General features: G+C 53.3%; 1 protein-coding gene across 4 annotated transcripts in view; it reads left to right on the top strand.

The window, feature by feature from the left end:
• The window catches only part of GPM6B (glycoprotein M6B), a 160,733-nt gene that overhangs the window by 117,931 nt on the left and 22,998 nt on the right, over nt 1–19,804 (top strand). For 2 of the 4 annotated variants that reach the window (XM_041741672.1, XM_041741673.1), the window contains exon 2: nt 5,541–5,660. The exons of the other annotated variants lie outside the window; for them this stretch is intronic. In XM_041741672.1, the coding sequence (XP_041597606.1) occupies nt 5,541–5,660 (120 nt within the window). The remainder of the gene's footprint in view (nt 1–5,540; nt 5,661–19,804) is intronic. 4 annotated transcript variants of the gene reach the window in all.

Raw genomic sequence — 19,804 nt, 5'->3', positions numbered from 1 at the left:
GAGTTTTTCACACACATCTATTTTTTCCCCCTGTGTTCCTCCTTTCCTATTTGTTTTTAGTAGTTCATGCTAGGGGCTGTACCTGCCTCTTAATTGGGGGGTATTATTGCACAATGGGAATTCTAGCTTTGGATAATTATTCCATTAGAGAATTAATTGGATTATTATTAAGACTAGAATTAAATTTAGCTTTATAAATTGTCCTCAACTTTTTTAGTTGGCCTCACTTTTCAGCAGGACAGAGAGCCGTATCTTTAAATCAGAAGGACTTTTGTTCCTATTTTAAACACAAATAATCAAATCCTAAAACACACACACACACACACACACACACACACACACACACACACACATGCATATTGGTGTGTGTGTGTGTGTGTGTGTGTGTGTGTGTGTGAAACAGCTTCATCGCTTTTGCCACAGAACACCACTGGATGGTCAAAATTCCCAAGAAGTATTCAGGAGATACCCAGAAATATTTAAGGCAAGCAAGCAGCTCTTCTCAGATGGATGTAAGAAATGCCAGGTTGTTACAAATAACAGTTTTTACTTTGGAAGCATTAAATGAAATCAAAGTGTGAAGATTGACTAAACAGATTCACTGAAATGGAATAACTGGAAGAAATGAAGAAGACAGAATCAAAGGAACTAGATCATGGGCCTCAGTAGCAAAGCGATGGAGAGCTAGGCTTCTATTTATTTCTGTGGAGTATTACTTGATGTCAATTCATTTGTGAAAACCAGTGCATCTGGAAGTGCTGGGAATGCTCAGTCAAGGGGTAGAAAAACAATTGAATCAATTGCTGTATTGTGTGGAAAAAAAATCTGCGATGCAAATTGTTTTTATTACATGTAGGAAATTGAAATCTACTGAAACAATTATAGCCGAGCTAGTTAAGTGCCTGGAATTACTGCTGAAATAATTTTGAGAGTTCCAGGCATCAAACCACACGGGAAGAAAAATGTAGTAAATTGGAAATAATGTGTAACTGAAAATAAATTCTAGGACGTAAGCAACGTAAGAAATGAATTCAAACTGTTGACTTGTGTAAAAAATTAAAACATTCATTTAAATTTGGGGGGCAAATAGATCTTAATGTCTTAGGTGTTCGGGGTTGTGTTTGTTCGTTTTATTTTAATTGTGTGCACTTTGGGCCCTCTCTATTTTCTTTTTCTTTTTCTTTTCTTTTTTTTTTTTTTTTAGTAAGAAAAGCACTCTTCTAGAATATATGGCCTGTGTGCTGAGAACCCTGAGGGACACATTTAACGTTACGCTCCTCCTGGTGATCTAGAAATGACTTGATATTGAGGTTTTTATTGACATTTCCTAACTTGATTAGGAATACAGTACAGAGAAAGTTTTAGATGCAGGTTTTCCCTCTGAGAGTCTGCCAAGGAGGACATTTGAAGAGAAGGTGTCTGGGGAATAGGTTGTAGAGAAAAGCATAACCGGCCAGATGGTGCTGGACGGATGTGGCAGGTATGATACAGCTTGCTTTTACCTTATTTTATTTTTTTAGAAAATGTAAGGGTGGAGAAGATCTCCGTGAAGCCATTTGGCGCATCTCCTGCTTTTATATTGTTGCTTCTATTAGCATATCTGTCGAGACTTGGCCCTGCTGTTTCATTAGACAAAGAATTCTGACCCATTTCTGGAAGTTTAGATTTGCCTTCCTGGAAATTGGGCGGAAGTCTCGTGTTCAGATTGTAATGTCACAGATCATGTTTTCCCATTACCTGTGAAACTACAATTCGATTTAGGGTGAAAAACCTTAATAACATGACTTGGGAGCCTTGATGGGTCTGAGAACCTGTGAAGTAGGCAGCGAGTGTCCCCACGAAGCAAATTGCCCCTCCCTGGGACTTGGTGATGAATTGGATTGTTCCAGAGACACGCCCTTGCGTTTTTCTCCTTGGGACCAAACTCACAACCCTGTGAGGTGGCCGGCCAGGAATCAGGATGGCTGTGGGATGGAGGAACAAGGTGACACACGCTGGCTTGGAAGAAAGGGAGGCTCCAGTCCCAGCTGCATGCATGTACCTGGTCATTCATTCATTCATTCATTTAATAATACTCTCCTTTGAGACCTCCTCCTCCTCAGTTCCCCCAGCACATGTAGAGTACAGGGGTGCCTAACTCATCTTAGGGACCACTGTGTGTGACAGGATCTTGGTTTTACCTGTGATTTTGCCACCCAGTGGCAGATTACGTAGCAGGACGACAGTACCCGGGTGGAGGACTTTCCTCCCCAGGCAGCCCAGGGACCTCTCTCTTCCAGACACGTGTAAAAAGAGAAAAGAAACGAACTTCCTCTTCTGTAGGCTGATTTGATTGAGTGCATTGACTTCATTCTGCATCCAGGTCTTAAGTAGCCACGTTCCATATCCAGGGTGCGCACACTTCATCCAGGAAGGGCCAGAGAGTAACCATTTTAGGCTCTGTAGGCCTCCCCGTCTCTGTTGTAACTCCTCAGACCTGCGGTTGTAGCCTGAGACCAATAAAGGTGGCCAAGTGCCAATAAAGCTTTATTGACAACAACAGGTGGCCATCGTTGGCTGGCCCCTGCTTGCATTTCGTGATGGTGTCCGAGCTTTCCCTTAATATTTTAAATCCTACCTGGAAAGGAAAGACGGCAGATCCAGCCTCAGAGACCTTGCCTCAGGAGGATGGCCTTTCCAAGGAAGCTCAGCCTTTGTCACCTAGTCGCCTCCGGTGGTCATTGTGTAGGTGCCGGAAAGTAGACCAGCCTGCAGGTCAGTTGTTCAGCCCTGTCACAGAAGACTATCACCCTAAGTAAATGGGGGGGAAAAGACAAGAAAAAAAGAGGTACAAGGCATTGTTTTGTTTTCCTTTCCTCGATTCCCCATTGTTTGCTCCATGCCCACCTCTGCTGACGACCACCCACGGTTGTGACCGTCCCTGTCAGCCACCACCGCTCCCTAAGGGGAACTTCTGCGGCCTTCCCTCGGTAGGGCATGAGCCAGGATCTTCCCGGCCGGGTGTGGACATTTTACCCATTTCTTCTTGCCCGTTGCCCAGCATCAACTGTGTCTTAACGGACCCCTCAGGCTGAGGCCTGTCCTTGCAGTCCCGTGGCTTCCTCCTAGACGCTGGGACCCTGTCCTTTTAAACAAAACTGTATATACTGTGCTCTTTGGAATTTTAGGATCAGTTTTGTACGTTACGTCTCCAAGCTTGGCTCAAAAATAGAGAATGGACAGGATTTTCTTTTCTTTCACGTCTAAAGATTCACTGTGGTAGAATGGCCTTCCCAGAAGTACTGGAAAACAGCCATCCGCTTGCTGACCCCGTCTCCACATCTGCTGGAGGAGTAGCATTTTTCTGCTGAGTTAAGCATGTCTGGCCTGGCTGCCATGTTCTTGGCAGAAAACACGCAGGCTTGGGGCAGTCCATGGCTTTGATTGTCCTTGCCTAGCAGCCTGTGCCTGGTGGCCCGAAGGTCTGGACACTGCCCCTTGCATGTGAGGAGATGAGAACAGAGAGTGGATGCATCCTGTGCAGAGACGCAGGGGATTGCATGGCCTGGCTTGGGTGAGGTCAGCGTGGGGGGGACCTAGAGGTCTGGATCTTGGTCCCCGGGGTCCCGGGGTGCTTCCTCGCCTTCAACCAAATGAGCTTTCAGCTGACATTTATTGGGCACCTGTGCATTGGGCGTGGAGAGGGGACTTTTTTTTTTTTAAGAGGACGATTTGAAATTTCCAGATCAGGAGTGCTCGAGCTCCTCGCAGGGCTTTGCTCGGGGTCCATGTGGAGGGCTCCCAGCCACTTAAGCCACCGCTTCTGGTTCTTTCCACCAGCCCCACTGGGTGTCTTTGCTCTCAGACAATGCAGCACAACCCACGCCCGAGAGAGAGTCTCCTGAGCGCTGGAGCAAAAAACTAAATCCAGGGAAGGCTGAGAGTTAAGTCCTTTCGGGGACCCCGAAATAACACCAGGAGCAAGGGACCCGAGACATTCCTTTGGGAGGCACAGAAGCCCAGCTCCCCTCCACACTGACCTCGGGAAACCTCCCTCAGGGGCAGAGGCCGGGCCGTGGGGGCGGAGTCGTGGTTCCCGAGGAGGCCGTGGGGAGGCCCGTGAGGAGGCAGGTGGGGAGGCAGGTGGGGAGACCCGTGGGGAGGTCCGTGGGCCCGCCTCCCACCCAGGCCGCTTCCCCTCCCCTGGCCCTGGCCCTGGCCTTCTCCGCGTCCCTAACGGTAGGACGCTGCCGGGAGCGACTTCCTAGGACAGCTCGGCCGACGCCCGACCTTGGCTCACGGAGGCCGCAGGTGCCGCTTGGCGTGGCGACGGGCTCCGCCAACGCGAGCTGCCCTCGCGCCGTTGACACAACCAAAACAGCCACAAAGCGTGTCGCTGTGCAGCTCCGGGCTGGCCCTGGCATCCTTTATTTTTTCCTCCCCCTTTAAACATCTTTAAAAGCCTCCAAATGTCTCTTAAAAGATGTTTTTGCTTTCCCTTGAAGCCACGAAGGCTTTCTCTGAAACAGCACCTGGGAAAGGCCCCGCCTGCCGCTGGGGGTGACCTGGGGCCTCGCAGGCACAGCCGGGGCGCCACCGGGGTGCTGCCGGGGCGGGCATTTGCTGTCGCCCCGCGGCGCGGCTGTGGCCTCGGGCCCCCGCACGCGCCGCAGGGACCGCTGACCCCTTCAGCATCCGTGGCGCCCACGGGCCTCGCCCCTGGGGTGGCTTGTGCGGCTGTCCCCCGGAGCCCTGATGAGGGCCTTCGGGACGGTGAGCCCACGAGGAGTTGGCGGCCGCCGCCTCTGGCTCGGGGACACGGGCAGACCCGCATCCCGCTGGCCGGGCCCTTAAGAAGTGGGAAACCGAGTCCTTTGATCAGATAGGGACCCGCGTCCCCAGGAGGCCGCTGGGCACCATCCGTGTGAGTCCAAGACCAGCAGCCCCTCCCTCCAAACCCTGGAAGTAATTGGAACGGGATTTAATCCAGAACATTCTAGACTCCGAAGTCCTGAGCTTAAGGCGAGCCGACGGAGACGCGGAGAGGTCCGCGGGGGACAGGACTGCTGCCCGAGACTCGGCGGGCCTCGGCGCTCACTGGCCAGACTTTGAGGGCCGGAGCCGGGGACCGTCGCGGACGGTGACCCTGCAGCCCCTTAGGCTCGTGCAGCTGCGGTGATAAGGACGCTCTGTTGGTCCGAGAGGGGAAGCAACCAGAAAGAGCAGCCTTCTGGGGAGAAGCCAGGCTCCCACTATAAATAGCGTCTGCCCAACGCCAGCGTTTCTCAGGGGCGGGGTGGGGAGGGAGGGGGACGTGGTGACAACAAGGAAGGAGAAGGCGATTTGGGTGAGTTTGGTCCACCTCCGGATGGGGGGAGAGGCTCCAGCGTTCGCGATTGCTCCTGCCTCGGTGCTGAGCCGGTAGGGACAGGTTGCATCCCGGCCGCGTGGTTTGGTTTAAGCTCCTCGTTGCCTTTAACTATATGGTAAAAGAATAAATGCTGATGTAGAATCTTTGCTGGAGATAGAGACACTGACTCTTTGCCACCTGAAATTGGCAGTGAACAGCAGAGCTGAAATGGAAATTGGCAGGTACCACTGGATGTACCCAGGCTCAAAGAACCACCAGTACCATCCCGTGCCAACCCTGGGGGACAGGGCAGGCCCCTTGAGCAGTCCAGGTAAATACAGCCTCGGGCTGAATTCTCATAGCAAGTCAACTGTTCTCTTTACTATTATTTGTAATGGCTCTTTCAGTGTGGTGATATTTCATGTTTTGTTTGACGCATTAATTTGTTCGCAGGGGCGCGGGTGGAATTGGCCCTTGACGATTTTTTTAATCATCTTTTGTTTTTCTCTCCTCCTCTCCATTCCACCCCATCTTCGGCCTTTCTCTTCTCCCTCCTCCCCCCCCTTCCTTGCCCTCACCTCCTCTTCTCAAGAGGGAGCAGTGTGCAATGACCCAAAGCTTTGGGTTGACTCCGAAATTGCCGGTGTCTGAACCAGTAGCGGGGTGGGCGGTGGGTGGTGGGTGGGTGTCCCGTGTGTCCTCCCCCACGGCACCAAGAACGGGGCCGGGACGCGCGAGGAGCCTTGTCTCCAAGAGCACGGGTGTCCCCACACTCTGTGCGAACGTCAGTGTCTTTGAGAAGGAAAAACCCAAGGCCATGACATGAAGAGCCGGTAACTGGGTGCTTGGTCCCATCAGGTAGGTCCGTGGGGTCTGGCTTCCAGTTTCCTTGCCCATGAGGGACGCTGGTGTCTCAGAACCGCCAGGGGCTAGGTTGGAGCCAGATGTGGGTCACTCCAGGGGCCCCGGAAGCGGGCAGGAGGCCCAACCTCCACGTTCCCAGCGGCTGCACCTGCCATTTCCCAGCCCAGTTAGCCACAAACTCCAGTGACCCCGAGCTCTTTGGAAGGGGGCGGGGGCGGGGCAGGTAAACCCAGCAGGCTCCCGGCGTTGCTGTGCTTTTCAGGGGTTCCCCAGCGTTACTCGGCCCAAGTAGTTGCATTGCACGCTTTTTGGAGAGCGAGTCAGAGGTGATGGTGTAGGATGCACACCCCGAGAACGAGCAACCCTGAGGTACGATGTAGGGCACGCGTGGAGTCACGGAGCCTCGCACCTCTCATTGAGCTAATAAAACTTTCTTTCCAAACCAAATTGTGGCTTCAGGTTAATTAACGTGCAATCCGATTTCGGATTTAGTTCTACACCTTCAATTATGCATCTCTTCTCTTGACGTGTGGCTGTCAGGCGCCAGCTGTGCGTGTGCGTGTGTGTGTGTCCCCACGCGCACAGTGCCCGTTAGAAAAAGTGAGCAAGAAGTGACCAGAGACATTTGTTCTCATAGATCCTTTGAGGAATGGGGAGGGTTCTGGAATGCCGATGTGCAAGTTGCTGGTAGACGTGATCTACCCAGACTGTGAGCACGACCAGCAACCAGGCGCACGGCGGGTCCGTGTACAGCACAGCTCGGGGGAACCGCGGGCCACCACGCTGAGTCCGAGAAGCCGGACACGAGGGACCAACTGCCGTCGGATTCCCTTCGCATTGAATTTCCAGAGTTAGCAGATGTCCTGGGACAGCGTGGATCCGTGTCCGGCGGAGGCTGGGGGGAGGGCGGGTGGGCAGTGGCCGCCGACGGGGCCAGGCGGTCCTTTGTGGAGTGACGGGAGGCTTTAGACGTTCCACTGTGCTGATGGTGACACTGCTCTGTGAATTCACTCCGAGCCATCGAACCGTACGCTGACACAGGCGGGTTGCATAGGTGGACTGTGTCGTGCTGTTTCTAGAAAGCCCCCCCCCCCCGCCCCACCAGCACCATTAGGTGCGCACAGCTCGCGGGGCCGGGGAGGCCTTTGGTACCCGGACAGGAAGGCCTCCGAGTTACCAGAAACTGCTTGGAAGAGGATGGCGGGGCTTGAAGAATGTGCTGCGAGACGCGGGGCCAGTTGGGGATGGAGAAGGGGCCCGGCCGCGGGGTGCCGCGCTGAGCAGGGCCGGGCACCCGGTGGGTGCGGTGATGCCCGCGTGCCCACCCGCAGCCGCGCCCGCCACGTGAGCAGCCCACGGCAGCATACGGGCTTCGGGGCTTTTCTCCCCCCCCCACCCCCAAACTTTTGGGGCCAAACTCGTTTCAGAGTCCAGAGGAGTGTGGGCTTTCGAGAAGTCACGTGGGGCGCACAGCAGGTGCTGCCCGATGCCACCCCAGGCCTGGGCGCCCCCCGCCCCCGAGGCCTTCCTCCCGAGGGCCCAGGTCTGGGCCATGACCCTGGCACCGGCCTCTTGGCCACTCGGGTCGGGTTGGGTTCGGATCGGAACCAGTTTTGCTGTCTACACACGCTCGTGCTGCGCGTAACGTAGGATCTCCGAGGTTGGGGACTTCTGGAATGGTGCGGCGAGAAACGCAGGACTCTGATAGGGTCCCGTTGCCGCTGACACGTCATGTGAGGGTTCTGTGAACGAGCAGGTTCTTCTCTGAATGCGGGGGGCGGGCACTAAAGCGGATTTCTAGAATCATCTTCCCAGATCCCACAGTGAGCCGCCCTTACGCACATGTAGTTGGACCTTTGTGCACCGAGCACGGTGGCAGCGTCGGGGACCGCCGGTGGCCGTGGCCTGGGCCGACGCCGCAGCACAGCCCCGCCAGCGCCTTCCCAGTTGCCTGGAGATTTTGTTGGCTCGTCCGTCGACGCAGTTGCCATCCTGTACTTAGATCCCAAACCAGATGGTGTGAGGGAAAAAATAGAGACTTCCATATGGTCTGGTGTGGTTCCCCCGCCGCCCCCTGGAGTTCTCCGTTTCTTGGGGGGGGGGGGGGTTCAAGAGAGGCTGAGCCGATCCGTGCAGAGGAAGGGCCTCCCGCACCTCCGGCCGCCACAGCCGTGACCTCCCCACCCCCCGCTCCTGCCCCGGGGGCAAAGTCCAGGGGTGCAGCTCTGCCGACGTCCGTCTGTCCTTTTGTGTCCCTCGTCTTCAGTGTGACTTCGCAGGCAGTTTTAGGACCTGGATGGTTAAACCTTTGCCAGCGGTTTCTTGTTTTTCTCCCTTTATGGTCTTGTAAGCACCGGGCCGGGTCGCTGCCACCCTCCCCAGAGGCTGGTGGCCCCGTGGGCGGCAGGACAAGGACGGTGCAGGCGCGGGGTGGGGTGAGCAGCAGGAGCGCAGCCCCCGGAGCCTGTGGCGCGGGTCATGGGCCCCAGCCCACACCTGCTGCCTCACGGTTTGCGTTTCTGCAAGATTTCCAGATGGTTCCAAGGCGCACACGGAAGGTGGGAAGCGCTAACCTAGATGAAGGCCCCAGAGGAGGAGGGAGAACTGGAGACGGACTGAAGAAATGATTATTTATTTTTAGGATTTTTTGTATTTACTCATGAGACCCAGAGAGAGAGGCAGGGACCCAGGCAGAGGGAGAAGCAGGCCCCATGCAGGGAGCCCAACGACATGGGACTCGATCCTGGGCCCCCGGGCCCACGCCCTGGCCAGAGGCAGACACTCCCCCCTGAGCCCCCCCCCCCCCCCCCCCCCGCGGCCCGGAAGGAGTGACCACTAGCCCCCCAGATGGAGAGCTCGCTTGCCGCCTGGAAGGGGCTGCGGATCAGGGGCCCGCTCCTCCCCTGGGCACCGAGGCCTGTTAGCCAGACGGGCAGTGAGCGACCTTCGAGGGGAGGCGGGGGCCACCTGGGGGGCTCAGCGGCTGAGCGGCTGCCTTTGGCCCAGGACGTGACCCCGGGGTCTCAGGATCGAGTCCCGCATCGGGCTCCCCACATGGAGCCCGCTTCTCCCTCTGCCTGGGTCTCCGCCTCTCCCTGTGTGTCTCTCATGAATAAATAAATAAAATCTAAAATAAGGAAAAAGCTCTTGGTCAAGGGTGGGGGGCAGCGCAAGCAGGATCAGTCCCTCTCCTGTGGCAAAGACAGGGGAGAGGAAAGGCCTGGGAGGACCTGCGGGCCCCCGTGCCTTAACCTAGGCCATCCCCGGAGGGACCCGGAGGACCCTTGCACGGTCCCCCTGGGGTTCAGCATGCAGTCTGAGTGCTGAGAGGCAGCCAGCCCCCCACTTTGCCAATCCTTCCCCCTCCCCGCCCATTTCCCAAATCCAAACTCTTCTGAAACTTGGTTTGAGATGGCCATGGATCACTCCAGAAGTTCAGAGAGCCGTCGCATACAGATTGCACGGGATGGTGTGGGCTACGCAGGTGGGGGTCGGGCAGAGGGTGGCGCGGGAAGCCCAGGCGTGGGATTCCGATGGGCCAGACTGGGTCTCTGAGCAGGCCCGGGGTGGGGGTGGGGGGACAAGCTGGCCGGTCTCACTCATCTGCTGCCCCGAGCGGGTGACACAGCCCGTGGGGTGCCGGGCAGCTGTGCAGGGGTGACCCCCTCACCTCTCCAGCCTGTGCCCCCCTGGCCCCCGCGAGGCTAAGCTGGGACTCTGCCGTGACAGGTGCGCATGGAGTCCCGGGGGGGCTCCTGCGTTTCTGTTACTCGCTTACTGCGGGACGGGGGGTGCTAGGGCTGAGGCCTCTCTGAACGCACTGCGACTGCATTTCCAGGTGGAGGGGACCCTTCATCTTTTTGCCTGCGGCCCTGCGGCCGGTCTGCAGCTCGGTGTCACCTGTACCCAGTGGCGTGGGCCTGCCGCGTGGACTCTGGCGCGTGGGCCCTCCTGATGGCGAGGGTCCGGCCGGAGCAGCCCTAGTCCTTACACAGCTGCAGCCGGCGGAGCCGTCGGGGGGCTTGTGGCTCCACGAGTTGCAGCTTACACCAGGCTCCATGGTGGGCGCGGCACAAGCGTATCACAGCCCGCTTAACGCCGGAAGGTCGCTGAGCGTTTCTGGTTCCGTTTCTGGAGTTCTCCACAGTTGGTTTTCTGCCCCGGACCCATCGTTTCATTTCCAAGTCACCTGCAGTCTTCCCAAAACACGTGCCCTAGACCGCAGTTCGCGATTCTATGGCACATTTACCGAAGGCTGTTATTGCAGCAGCCAAATAGATGTGATTTCTTGTTTATGAACGCTCGTTTTTGATTAGCTATATTGTTAGCGTGTGCTTAGCGCTTGATCATGCAGCAGTGGCCGCCAGCGGTGCCAAATTCAGAGGCCCCTTTGCCTTTTGGTCTCGTGTCTGATCCTCAGCTCAGAGTCGGCAAACAAGGAAAGCAGGGATGGAAAGCACATCCATCAGTATGGAAGATCTGGAGCTTTCTATCAGACATAGTATCTGGTTTTAAGGGACACCAACTTGGATTGTTCAAAGCGGTGATTCGCCGTCTTTCAGAAATAGCGACATCTGGTCCCCGCTTCCTTTACGATACGCCCTGTGCGCTGAGCTGTTAGAGTTAATGGAAATGAATTGTGTTTTGAGACCTTTTGCCACCCTTGAGAGCTAACTGGAGATACTGGGAAGTAGGGAGCTCGAGCCTGCCCACCTCCCCAGGCTGTGTCCTTTCGGGCATCCCTCCCGTTCACTCACAAATAAGCCCCACACACACCCCCACGTGTTTCCATGTCTGTCAAAAGCTTATATAAAATGGCTTTTGTGCTAAATAGAAAGCTCTGCGTGTCAGAGAGCCATTTAGGTGGGATGAGGCTTTTGCTGAAGATCATCATGCTTGCATTGTATCTGGAAAGTTCTGTGGACAGTGCTTTCCCCCCCAAGGAATAACTCCAGTGGTCAAATGTCAGGCTGGGAGAAGTAATGGGATCAAAATGAGCCTTTCTGTGCTCTTAAAACAACGCTGTTTACGTTCGTGTGCTCTTTCCCAGTGGTCATAAACGGAGGTTATGGACGTTCCCGGGAGGACTTGACTTAGACACAAGCTGGTGATGCCACCCACCACGCGTTGTTCGTAAATAAAATTTCATCAGAACCAGCCCTGCCCATTCATGTACAGATCGTCCGTGGCTGTTTTCCTGCCACAACAACAGAATCGAGTGGTTGCAACCATAAGCCCTGCAAAGCCAGAAATATTTGCTATCTGGCCCTTTACAGGGAAAAAAAATCCTGCCAACCCCTGACTTGAAGTACTTGCATTCTCAGCCCACGTCGCAAATTTAAGCTACTTATGGAAGGCAGCACCCAAGACTGCTAGTCGCTCACTGCCCTGAGGTCATCACCCAGGATCTGTCCCCTTCTCTCCAGGCCCCAGAATCCTTGCTCCCCGAGGGGACCCACCATTCACAGGCTTTATGCTGAAGCTCAGCCCTTCTTCACAGAGTACCTTGGCTCTTTCTGGAAGCTCTGCCCCCTCTGGTCTCTTTCAGGTCCCTCTCTGAGTGTCCCCATAATAAATCAAGTCCTGCGAAATGATGTCAGGGAGCTCTTGTCATCTGCTGTGCCATCTGGTATACTCTAGCAAGTTTTCTGTTCTGTGACCTCGAAAGACCATTTCTATTTTATTAAGTGTAATATTGGGGGTCATTTTTTAAAAAGAAGATTCCTTTATTTGAGAGAGAGAGAGAGAGAGCACGAGAGCATGCGTGAGGGAGAGGGGGAGAGATCGAGAGTCTTAAGCAGACTCGGTGCCGAGCACAGAGCCTGAATGGGGCTTGATCTCATGACCCTGAGATCATGGCCTGAGCCAAAACCAAGAGTCGTCTGCCCGACTGACTGGGCCCCTCAGGTGTACTGGGTCATTTTTTTTTTAAGTTTTTATTTTAATCACCCAGTGCTCATCGTGACAAGAGCATTCCTTAAGCTTGGGGGTCATTTCCTTTTTTTTTTTTAAGATTTTATTTATTTATTCACAATAGACATAGAGAGAGAGAGAGAGAGGCAGAGACACGGGCAGAGGGAGAAGCAGGCTCCATGCAGGGAGCCCGATGTGGGACTCGATCCTGGGACTTCAGGATCACACCCTGGGCCAAAGGCAGGTGCTAAACCGCTGAGCCACCCAGGGATCCCCTGGGGGTCATTTCTTTAAGTGAGGTTGCACAGTATGGTGTGGGCCTCTGATGCCCTGAATCAGAATCCCCAAGGATGCTGGTTAAACATTCATATTCCCGGGCCCCATCCACCTTGGGGTCGGTCCCAGGGATTTAGTAGGTTTTAATGAGTTCCCCAGCAATGCAGATGCGTTCTGAAGTTGGAGCGCCACTACCGTGTACACCGAGGATCATAACCCCGGTTAGGAGAATAGCTCCTCATTATACCGTCTTTGGCAAAGTATATTTCAGTTCCAAATACTTTTCTGGAGAGCATCGGCTTGAGATTCAGAGGTAACTCGTAAACATGCTCTCAAGATGCCTCAAACCAAATGGCCACATCCTTAGCAGACAGCGCTACTGAATTTGACACCAGCTCCTCTCGATGTTTTTATTCTGTCATTGTATCTCTCTGTATTAGAAAAATGCGAAAGGATCCTGTCGGAAGAGCTGCTGGCAGACACCAGAGCTGTGACTGCGTGCTCATTATCTACTGTTGCATGACGAATTAATTTTGGACTTAGCAACGAGAAATGACATATATTATCTCACTTTCTGTAGCTCGGGAGTCTGGGCTTGGCTCAGCGGTCTCCGATGCGGGCGCCATGAAAGTGGCGGCTGAGGCTGCAGTCTCATCTGGAGGCCCAACCGTGGAATCCGCTTCCCAGCTCACTGCCGTGTTTGTTGGCAGGACTCGGTCCCTCAGACTGTTGGCCCAAGACTTCCCTTGGTCCTTTGCCATGTACGCCTTCCCGTAGCGCCCTCACGGCTTGGCAGCTGGCTTCATCAGAGCAAGTGAGCAGACGGGAGAGAAAGTGCTAGCAGGACAGAAGCCATGGTCTTTGGAGATCTCATTGGGGAAGCACGTCACTAGGTCCAGGCCACACGCAGGGAGAGGGAGTCACATGGTGCGAACAGCAGGAGGCAGAGACCCTTGGGAATATCTTAGAAGGCTGCCTGCCGCAAGCTGTCACCGAGCGGAAGGAGCCTGTGAGTTCTGCAGCCACAGGATGTTGTCCCCCCAGCCCACCCCACCCAGGGGGGTGTGGCTCTGGCCTTTGGCTGCCAATCCTTAGTTCCCCAGATGGATTCACAATCTTTTAAGAAACGAGTCTTTTTTTTTTTTTTTTTTAACTTTCTTGAAGGTATAATTGACGTGCATTAAGTGCATATATTTAAAGTGACCTACTTGGTAAGTTTGACGTGTGACTCTGCCCGTGAAACTGGCCGCAAGAGCCAGATGGGGACCTGTCCATTGATCTGCAGGGCTCCCGGGGTCCCTTTCGCCAGCCCTCCCTCTCACCTGACCTCTCTACGCAACCACTGGTGTGTTTTCCGTCACTTTCTGGATTAGTTTACATTTTCTGGAATGGCCCTTCTGACAAGTTGTTCCCATAAATTCCTTCACCGTTTCTCACCAAGCCAGTCCTATAAAATGTGGTGACATTGACTGTGTTAAATAATCAAAATTCCAGAGTAAATCTTAAAAGATCCAGTTGGTTTTGTTAAATGATTGATGACTCCATCGGCATCCCATCTAGCAGGTGGAGGGGGGCCTGCTTAATTGTTCAAAATGGAAGGTTTTCATAGAAGGAAAGGATTGTTCCGGGCCGGGCCCCTCTTTCCTGGGGGGGTGGGGGGAGCAAGGGGTCTTATCACGCACATGACCTCATCTTTCTCCCGGGGATGGAGAAGCCCCTGGTGGCAGACTCTTTGGTGCTGGCTGACTGAAGAAATTCCTGACTGACGGGTTGTGACGACATTTCTGGGAGAGGTTGAAATAGCAGTTAGCTTAGGTGTTAAGCCCGTGGCTTGGGAACTTGGCCTAAGCGACGCCATTTTGGGCCTGTGGTGTTCTTGGGAACAGCTGCTTCATGGCTCCAGCCCTTTCTGATTTTCTTCCTTCCTGCCTCCGTGAACACGCCCCGTGCCCTTTGACTAAGACTCTGAAGGCCCGCTCTGCCCGCACCCACTCCCGCCCACCACACACCCTGCGCTCCCCAAGCCCGGACGAGTTTCTCACACGTACCCTTCGGGCCCGCCACTCGCCTGCTCACAAACCCACTTCCTGTCTCCACTGCCCGCAAGGTGAAGCCCACAGCGTTTCGGGCTGGGTTGGAGGCCGCACCCCAAACTCTGTCGTGCACCCCTCAGCCCATGGGCCTGCTCTCCCCTACACACGTGTCCATCTGTCCTGACTGCTAGGACAGGGGACCTGCCCTGCCTCACTCCCCATGCCCGAGTCAAGTCCCTTGTCTGTTGTGCTTATATGATGTCTTCTGTATCTAGGCCCCGCAGCCCACTCCCAAGTGGGGTCCCCGCGCCCCCCAGCCCAGTGCCATTCACACAGCAGCGGTTCCCCAGGGACGCAGAGATGCGGTCACCCGAATGGTCCAGGAGGCTGAGTGCTGCTGAAGCTGAATATCGCACAGAGTTCTCAAGTTTCTGGAACACCCTGCAGATCTCCATGCTTTTACAGCCTGTCGTGTGAACTTAGAGCTAGCTTCCCCTGCGGCCTGTCAGCTTCCCCGATGCGGCACCCCGTCACCTCACTAGGCGGAGAGCGCACACGTGATCTTTAGGAAGACCAGAGCCAGTTCCCACAAAAGGCAAAGGAAGGCACCAACAAGTGTTTCTTGAATTTGTTTTTAACTTGTGAATATATCATTTTTATAATAAGGATCCTGTACTGCTCGTGCCATATTGCAAATGTTAGAGGCGAATCTATTTCAAGATTTTCATAATGTGCTACAAAAACGAAGGATTTTTTTTTTTTTTTTAAGATTTGCAGAGAGAGAGAGAGGCAGAGGGAGAAGCAGGCTCCATGCAGGGAGCCCGACGTGGGACTCGAGCCCCAGACCCCAGGATCACACCCTGGGCCAAAGGCAGATGCTCAACCGCTGAGCCACCCAGGCACCCTGAAAAGTTCTTATTTAATGAGTTTTAGGACAGGATTTTAAAAGGATCTGTTGAAAAGCCATTCCCTTTGCGTCATTAAAAATAGTTTCAGCGTTCTTAGCGTCATACCGTTGAGCTAAAAGCTCAGTGACCCGAAGAAGGTCGAGAGACAATGGAGAAGCAAATTTCTCATTGAGCGCTTGGTCAGGAAGCCCCCATCCATCCATTGACTTCATGCGACCTTAATGCCTTGTACCAGCGGCTCACAGGCTTCTGGGTGTTAGGTCTCCTTACACTTAAAAATAACAGAAGACTCCAAAAAGCTTTTGCTGATGTGGGTTGTATCTAGAAGTATTGCCTGTATTCAGAGTTATAACAAATATATTATTAAATAATGAACTTATTTAAAGTAATAACACATCCATTACACGTTAGCGTAGCATTTAGGAAAGATAACTACTTTTCAAAACGAAATAAAACTTCGGTGAGAAGAAGAATACTGTCTTAGGATTTTGTAAACGTCCTTGATATCTGACCTACTGTGAGACAGCCGGGCTCTCCTGTCTGCCTCTACCTTCATCCACAGGCATCTTGGATAACTAGTTTGGGTTGAAGTACATGATGAAAACTTGGTCTTCCGCAGATACGTTGTTGGAGAACAGAGGAATGGTTTAATGGCCTTTCCGTGTGGTCGTGGAACTCCTCCTTGGTAATACAGCAAAATGCAACACGTGGTGGTTTCCCCAAGATTATTTGTAATGTGGAGTCTGAAGCCATATCCGTGACCTCTTGTACTCTGTTCACGTCTGATGCTCTCCACTGCGCTTTGATCGGCTCTGTATGCAAGAATGATTTTATGTCCTTGCACATCGGTCATGGGGAGAATAGTGGTTCTCTGAGTCCCACAGATCTTCCAGATACGGACACAGTTCATTCTACTACCTCACCAAGACTCTCATTTGTTAATGTTGTCCCAGTTTCATCCAGAAGTCTATTAAGCATTGGGAAGCTGGCACTTCCACTGTGGCACGTACATGTTTTCCACAATCGATGGGCAGCCAGTGGCGTCCCTTGTATTCTAGCTCACTTGGATCATTTTGAGAAAACTTCTGCCGGACATCCAAGTCTTACTAGCTATAGCTTGTCACTAATTCGAGAAAAAATTATGTTCCAAACAGAACAAAAAGATGCTGCTTTGGCTCGCAGCTCAATCACACGACAACCTTCCCTTAAGACAGCCATCATGAGGGCAGCCCGGGTGGCTCAGCAGTTTAGCGCCGCCTTCAGCCCAGGGCCTGATCCTGGAGTCCCGGGATCAAGTCCCACGTCGGGCTCCCTGCATGGAGCCTGCTTCTCCCTCTGCCTGTGTCTCTGCCTCTCCCTCTCTGTCTCATGAATAAATAAATTTTTAAAAATCTTAAAAAAAAAAAAAAAAAGGACCACCATCATCACACTCTGGTAGGCAGCAGTGTGCTTTATGCCTCCCTCCAGGTTCACCACACAGACTATTGCAAAGGTTTATACTCCAGGGTTGAGATTTAATAGCATCAGTCATTTTTTACTGTGTCAAGGACCTTTTTAAGTGAAACGAATTTTTTATTATTTTTTTAAAGATTTATTTAGAGAGTGTGTGTGGAGTGGTGGGGGGGAGAGTAAAGGGAGAAAGACTCTCCAGCAGACTCCCGCTGAGCGTGGCACCCGACGTGGGGCTCCATCTCCCAATTCTGAGATCATGGCCCAAGGTGAAATCAAGCCGGAAGCCCAACCGACTGAGCCACCTTGGTGTCCCTCCTCCCTTTGTTTGTTTTCCCCCGTGCGTGTGTGGCAGGGAGAGCCCTGCTGCGGGGTGCCATTGGGTGCCACTGCCTCATTTGTGCTCCTCTGTCACCAGGTTTGCTGTGCAAACGTCAGCACGGTAGAAACAGTAACATCTTAGGGGCTCCTGGGTGGCTCAGTCCGTTAAGCACCTGACTTCTTTTGATTTCAGCTCAGGTGATGAGCTGAGGGTCCTCAGATCGAGCACTGTGTGGGGCTCCTTGCTGATCGTGGAGCCTGCTTGGAATTGTCCCTCTCCCCCTCCCCTGCCCGCTTGTGCTCACTCACTTGCTCTCTCTAAAAAATAAAATAAATCTTTAAAAAAAGAAAAAAAAACCCGAAACCCAGTAACATCTTAGTGCTATCTTTTTTTTTTTTTTCCTTAGTGCTATTTTAAAAAGAGTTTTAACCTCGCAGAGCTGCTAAGAGCATCTCGGGGTCTCCCAGGACTGCACAGACCGTGGCCCCGCGGGGCTGGCCGGACAGACCGTCCCGGGGGTGCGTGAGGGATGCAGACGCTCGGTTCTCTCCCCACACCTGCCTCAACAGGATCGGCATTTTAACGAGATCCCCAGGGAACCTCTAGGCACGGTGAAGTTTGTGAAGCACTGCTGTTTAACAGGGCTCTGCAAACTTTTTCTGTAAGGGGCCAGATGGTAAATATCGGTGGCAACCACTCAACTCTGCCTTTGCAGCTTGAAAATAGCCACACGCAGGCCATAAACTAACGAGCGTGGCTGTGTTCCAACCAAACTTTATTTATGGACACACGGATTTGAACTTCTTTTACTTCTCTCCTGAAATAATGAAATAATACGACTCTTTGCCATTAAAAAATCCTTTCGAAACATAAAAAAGCATTATTAACTCCCAGGCCACGTGAAGAGTGGCGTGTGGCCCGTGGACCCCAGTCGGCGGCCCCCTTCTCGGGAACACTTGTTCTCTGACTTGGATGCTCATCGAAATCAGCTGGGAAGTTTTTTTTGTTTTTTTTTTGTCCTTACGAAGGCAAAACCTCTGATTCCCAAGTCTCAGCCCCAGAAATTCTGATTTAATAGGTCTGTGGTGAAGTCTGGGCACCCGGGCTTTAAAATGCTCTAATGTGCAGCAGAATTTGAAGACTTCTGTGCTATTGTGTTTTTTTTCATAAGATCTTTTTCTTTAAAGATTTTATTTATTCATGAGAGAGAGAGGCAGAGACACAGGCAGAGGGAGAAGCAGGCTCCACGCGGGGAGCCCGACGCAGGACTCGATCCCGGGACTCCAGGGTCATGCCCTGGGCCGAAGGCAGGCGCTAAACCGCTGAGCCCCCCAGGGATCCCCACTACTGTTTTTAAAGCAGAGTTTAAGGTTTTGGTTTTCTTTTTAATTTAACTTTAGATCTTACAAGGACTGCCCGTGTGCCCCGAGGGTGGAGGGTGTCGCATTGGCGCTACTGATGCTGTCCTGCATCCCTGCGTGTGCGCATGCGCGGCGGCAGCGTGGCTTCAGCGCCATCCCTGGCGTCTACCTGCAGCACGGCGACACTGCGCTCCCGCGTGTGGGACCCCGAGCGTCTGCACGCGCTGCCGTCATCCCCGGGGGGCAAAGGCATCCCCGTTTGAACGCCGCTGATCTAAACCACGTCTCCTTTGCTGTCACTGGCACCTTGGTTGCCAGGGCCCCCGGTGAGAGAGACCCTGCTTAGGGCCCTTCAGAGCCTGGGAGGCCTGCGGCTGCTGCTGGTGCCTTTTGTTTCTCTTAAGTAGGGTCCTGTCTGCCTGTATTTTCCTGTTGCCTCTTGCTTCAAAGTTGCAAACCTTGGTTGCGTCCCTTCTTTTTAATTTTTCGCCTCATTGGAAACCAGTAAAGTAGCAAGGGAGGCCGAGTTTAGAGGGCACGGAGGGTGTGTGTGAGGCAGAGGGCGCGCGTGTGCCTGTTTCTCTCTCTCTCCCTCTCTCTCTCTCTCTCTCTCCCTCTTTCCCTGGGGAAGAATCCGAGCCCTTGTTCCTGCCGTCCGTCCTTCTGAGCCAGCACTAAATCTGCAGCCAGGCCCACAGACAGCTCGGGGCAGATCACTGGGCTGTTATGAACTCAGCCATGGCAACGGCCATCCGCGAGCCCGAGGACAAAACGCGTTTTATTCTGTTGTTCTGCACAAAAGGTTCTAGAGATGCTGGAGACAACATGGCCATTGAGAGTTACAGGCACTGATGCGTATTTTTTCTCCCTACTATGTGGTTTATATTTAAACCGTCTTAGGCCAAGGCACACTGGACTTTTTGTGTGAATCCAAATTTGAGAACCCCTCTAGCCAGAGGCGGGCTGAATGAAGGCTTAAGACATTATTGACCTAACCGAGGTCGGGGGTTTTGGTGAGAGGGCCTGACAAGGCCTGGTAAAATGTGCTTAGAAACCCCAGCGTGATTTCCTTTTGCTGTCTACACGAGTAGATCACAGTCGTCAAAGAATGCTTTCTTGCCTTTTTGGGTTCATGTTAACCAGCGTCACTGCTCGTTTGACGCTCGGGAGAACCGAGCCTGTGCATTTCTGGGCCGCTCCAAGGAGAGCACCGACCTCCCTGGCTCCACCGACTTACACCGACACTGCTGACACCTGGCACCGCCTCTGGATTTGAAGACCTTAGCCCTGCCTGTGACTCTTCAGGGGGCGGGGGGTGACAGCCAGAGTCCCAGACCCAGGTCCTTCAC

This window comes from Vulpes lagopus, chromosome X (assembly GCF_018345385.1).
Source record: "Vulpes lagopus strain Blue_001 chromosome X, ASM1834538v1, whole genome shotgun sequence".
Taxonomy (NCBI): domain Eukaryota; kingdom Metazoa; phylum Chordata; class Mammalia; order Carnivora; family Canidae; genus Vulpes; species Vulpes lagopus.
The sequence above is the reverse complement of the archived record's forward strand: the minus strand, read 5'-3'. Positions and strand labels throughout refer to the sequence as shown.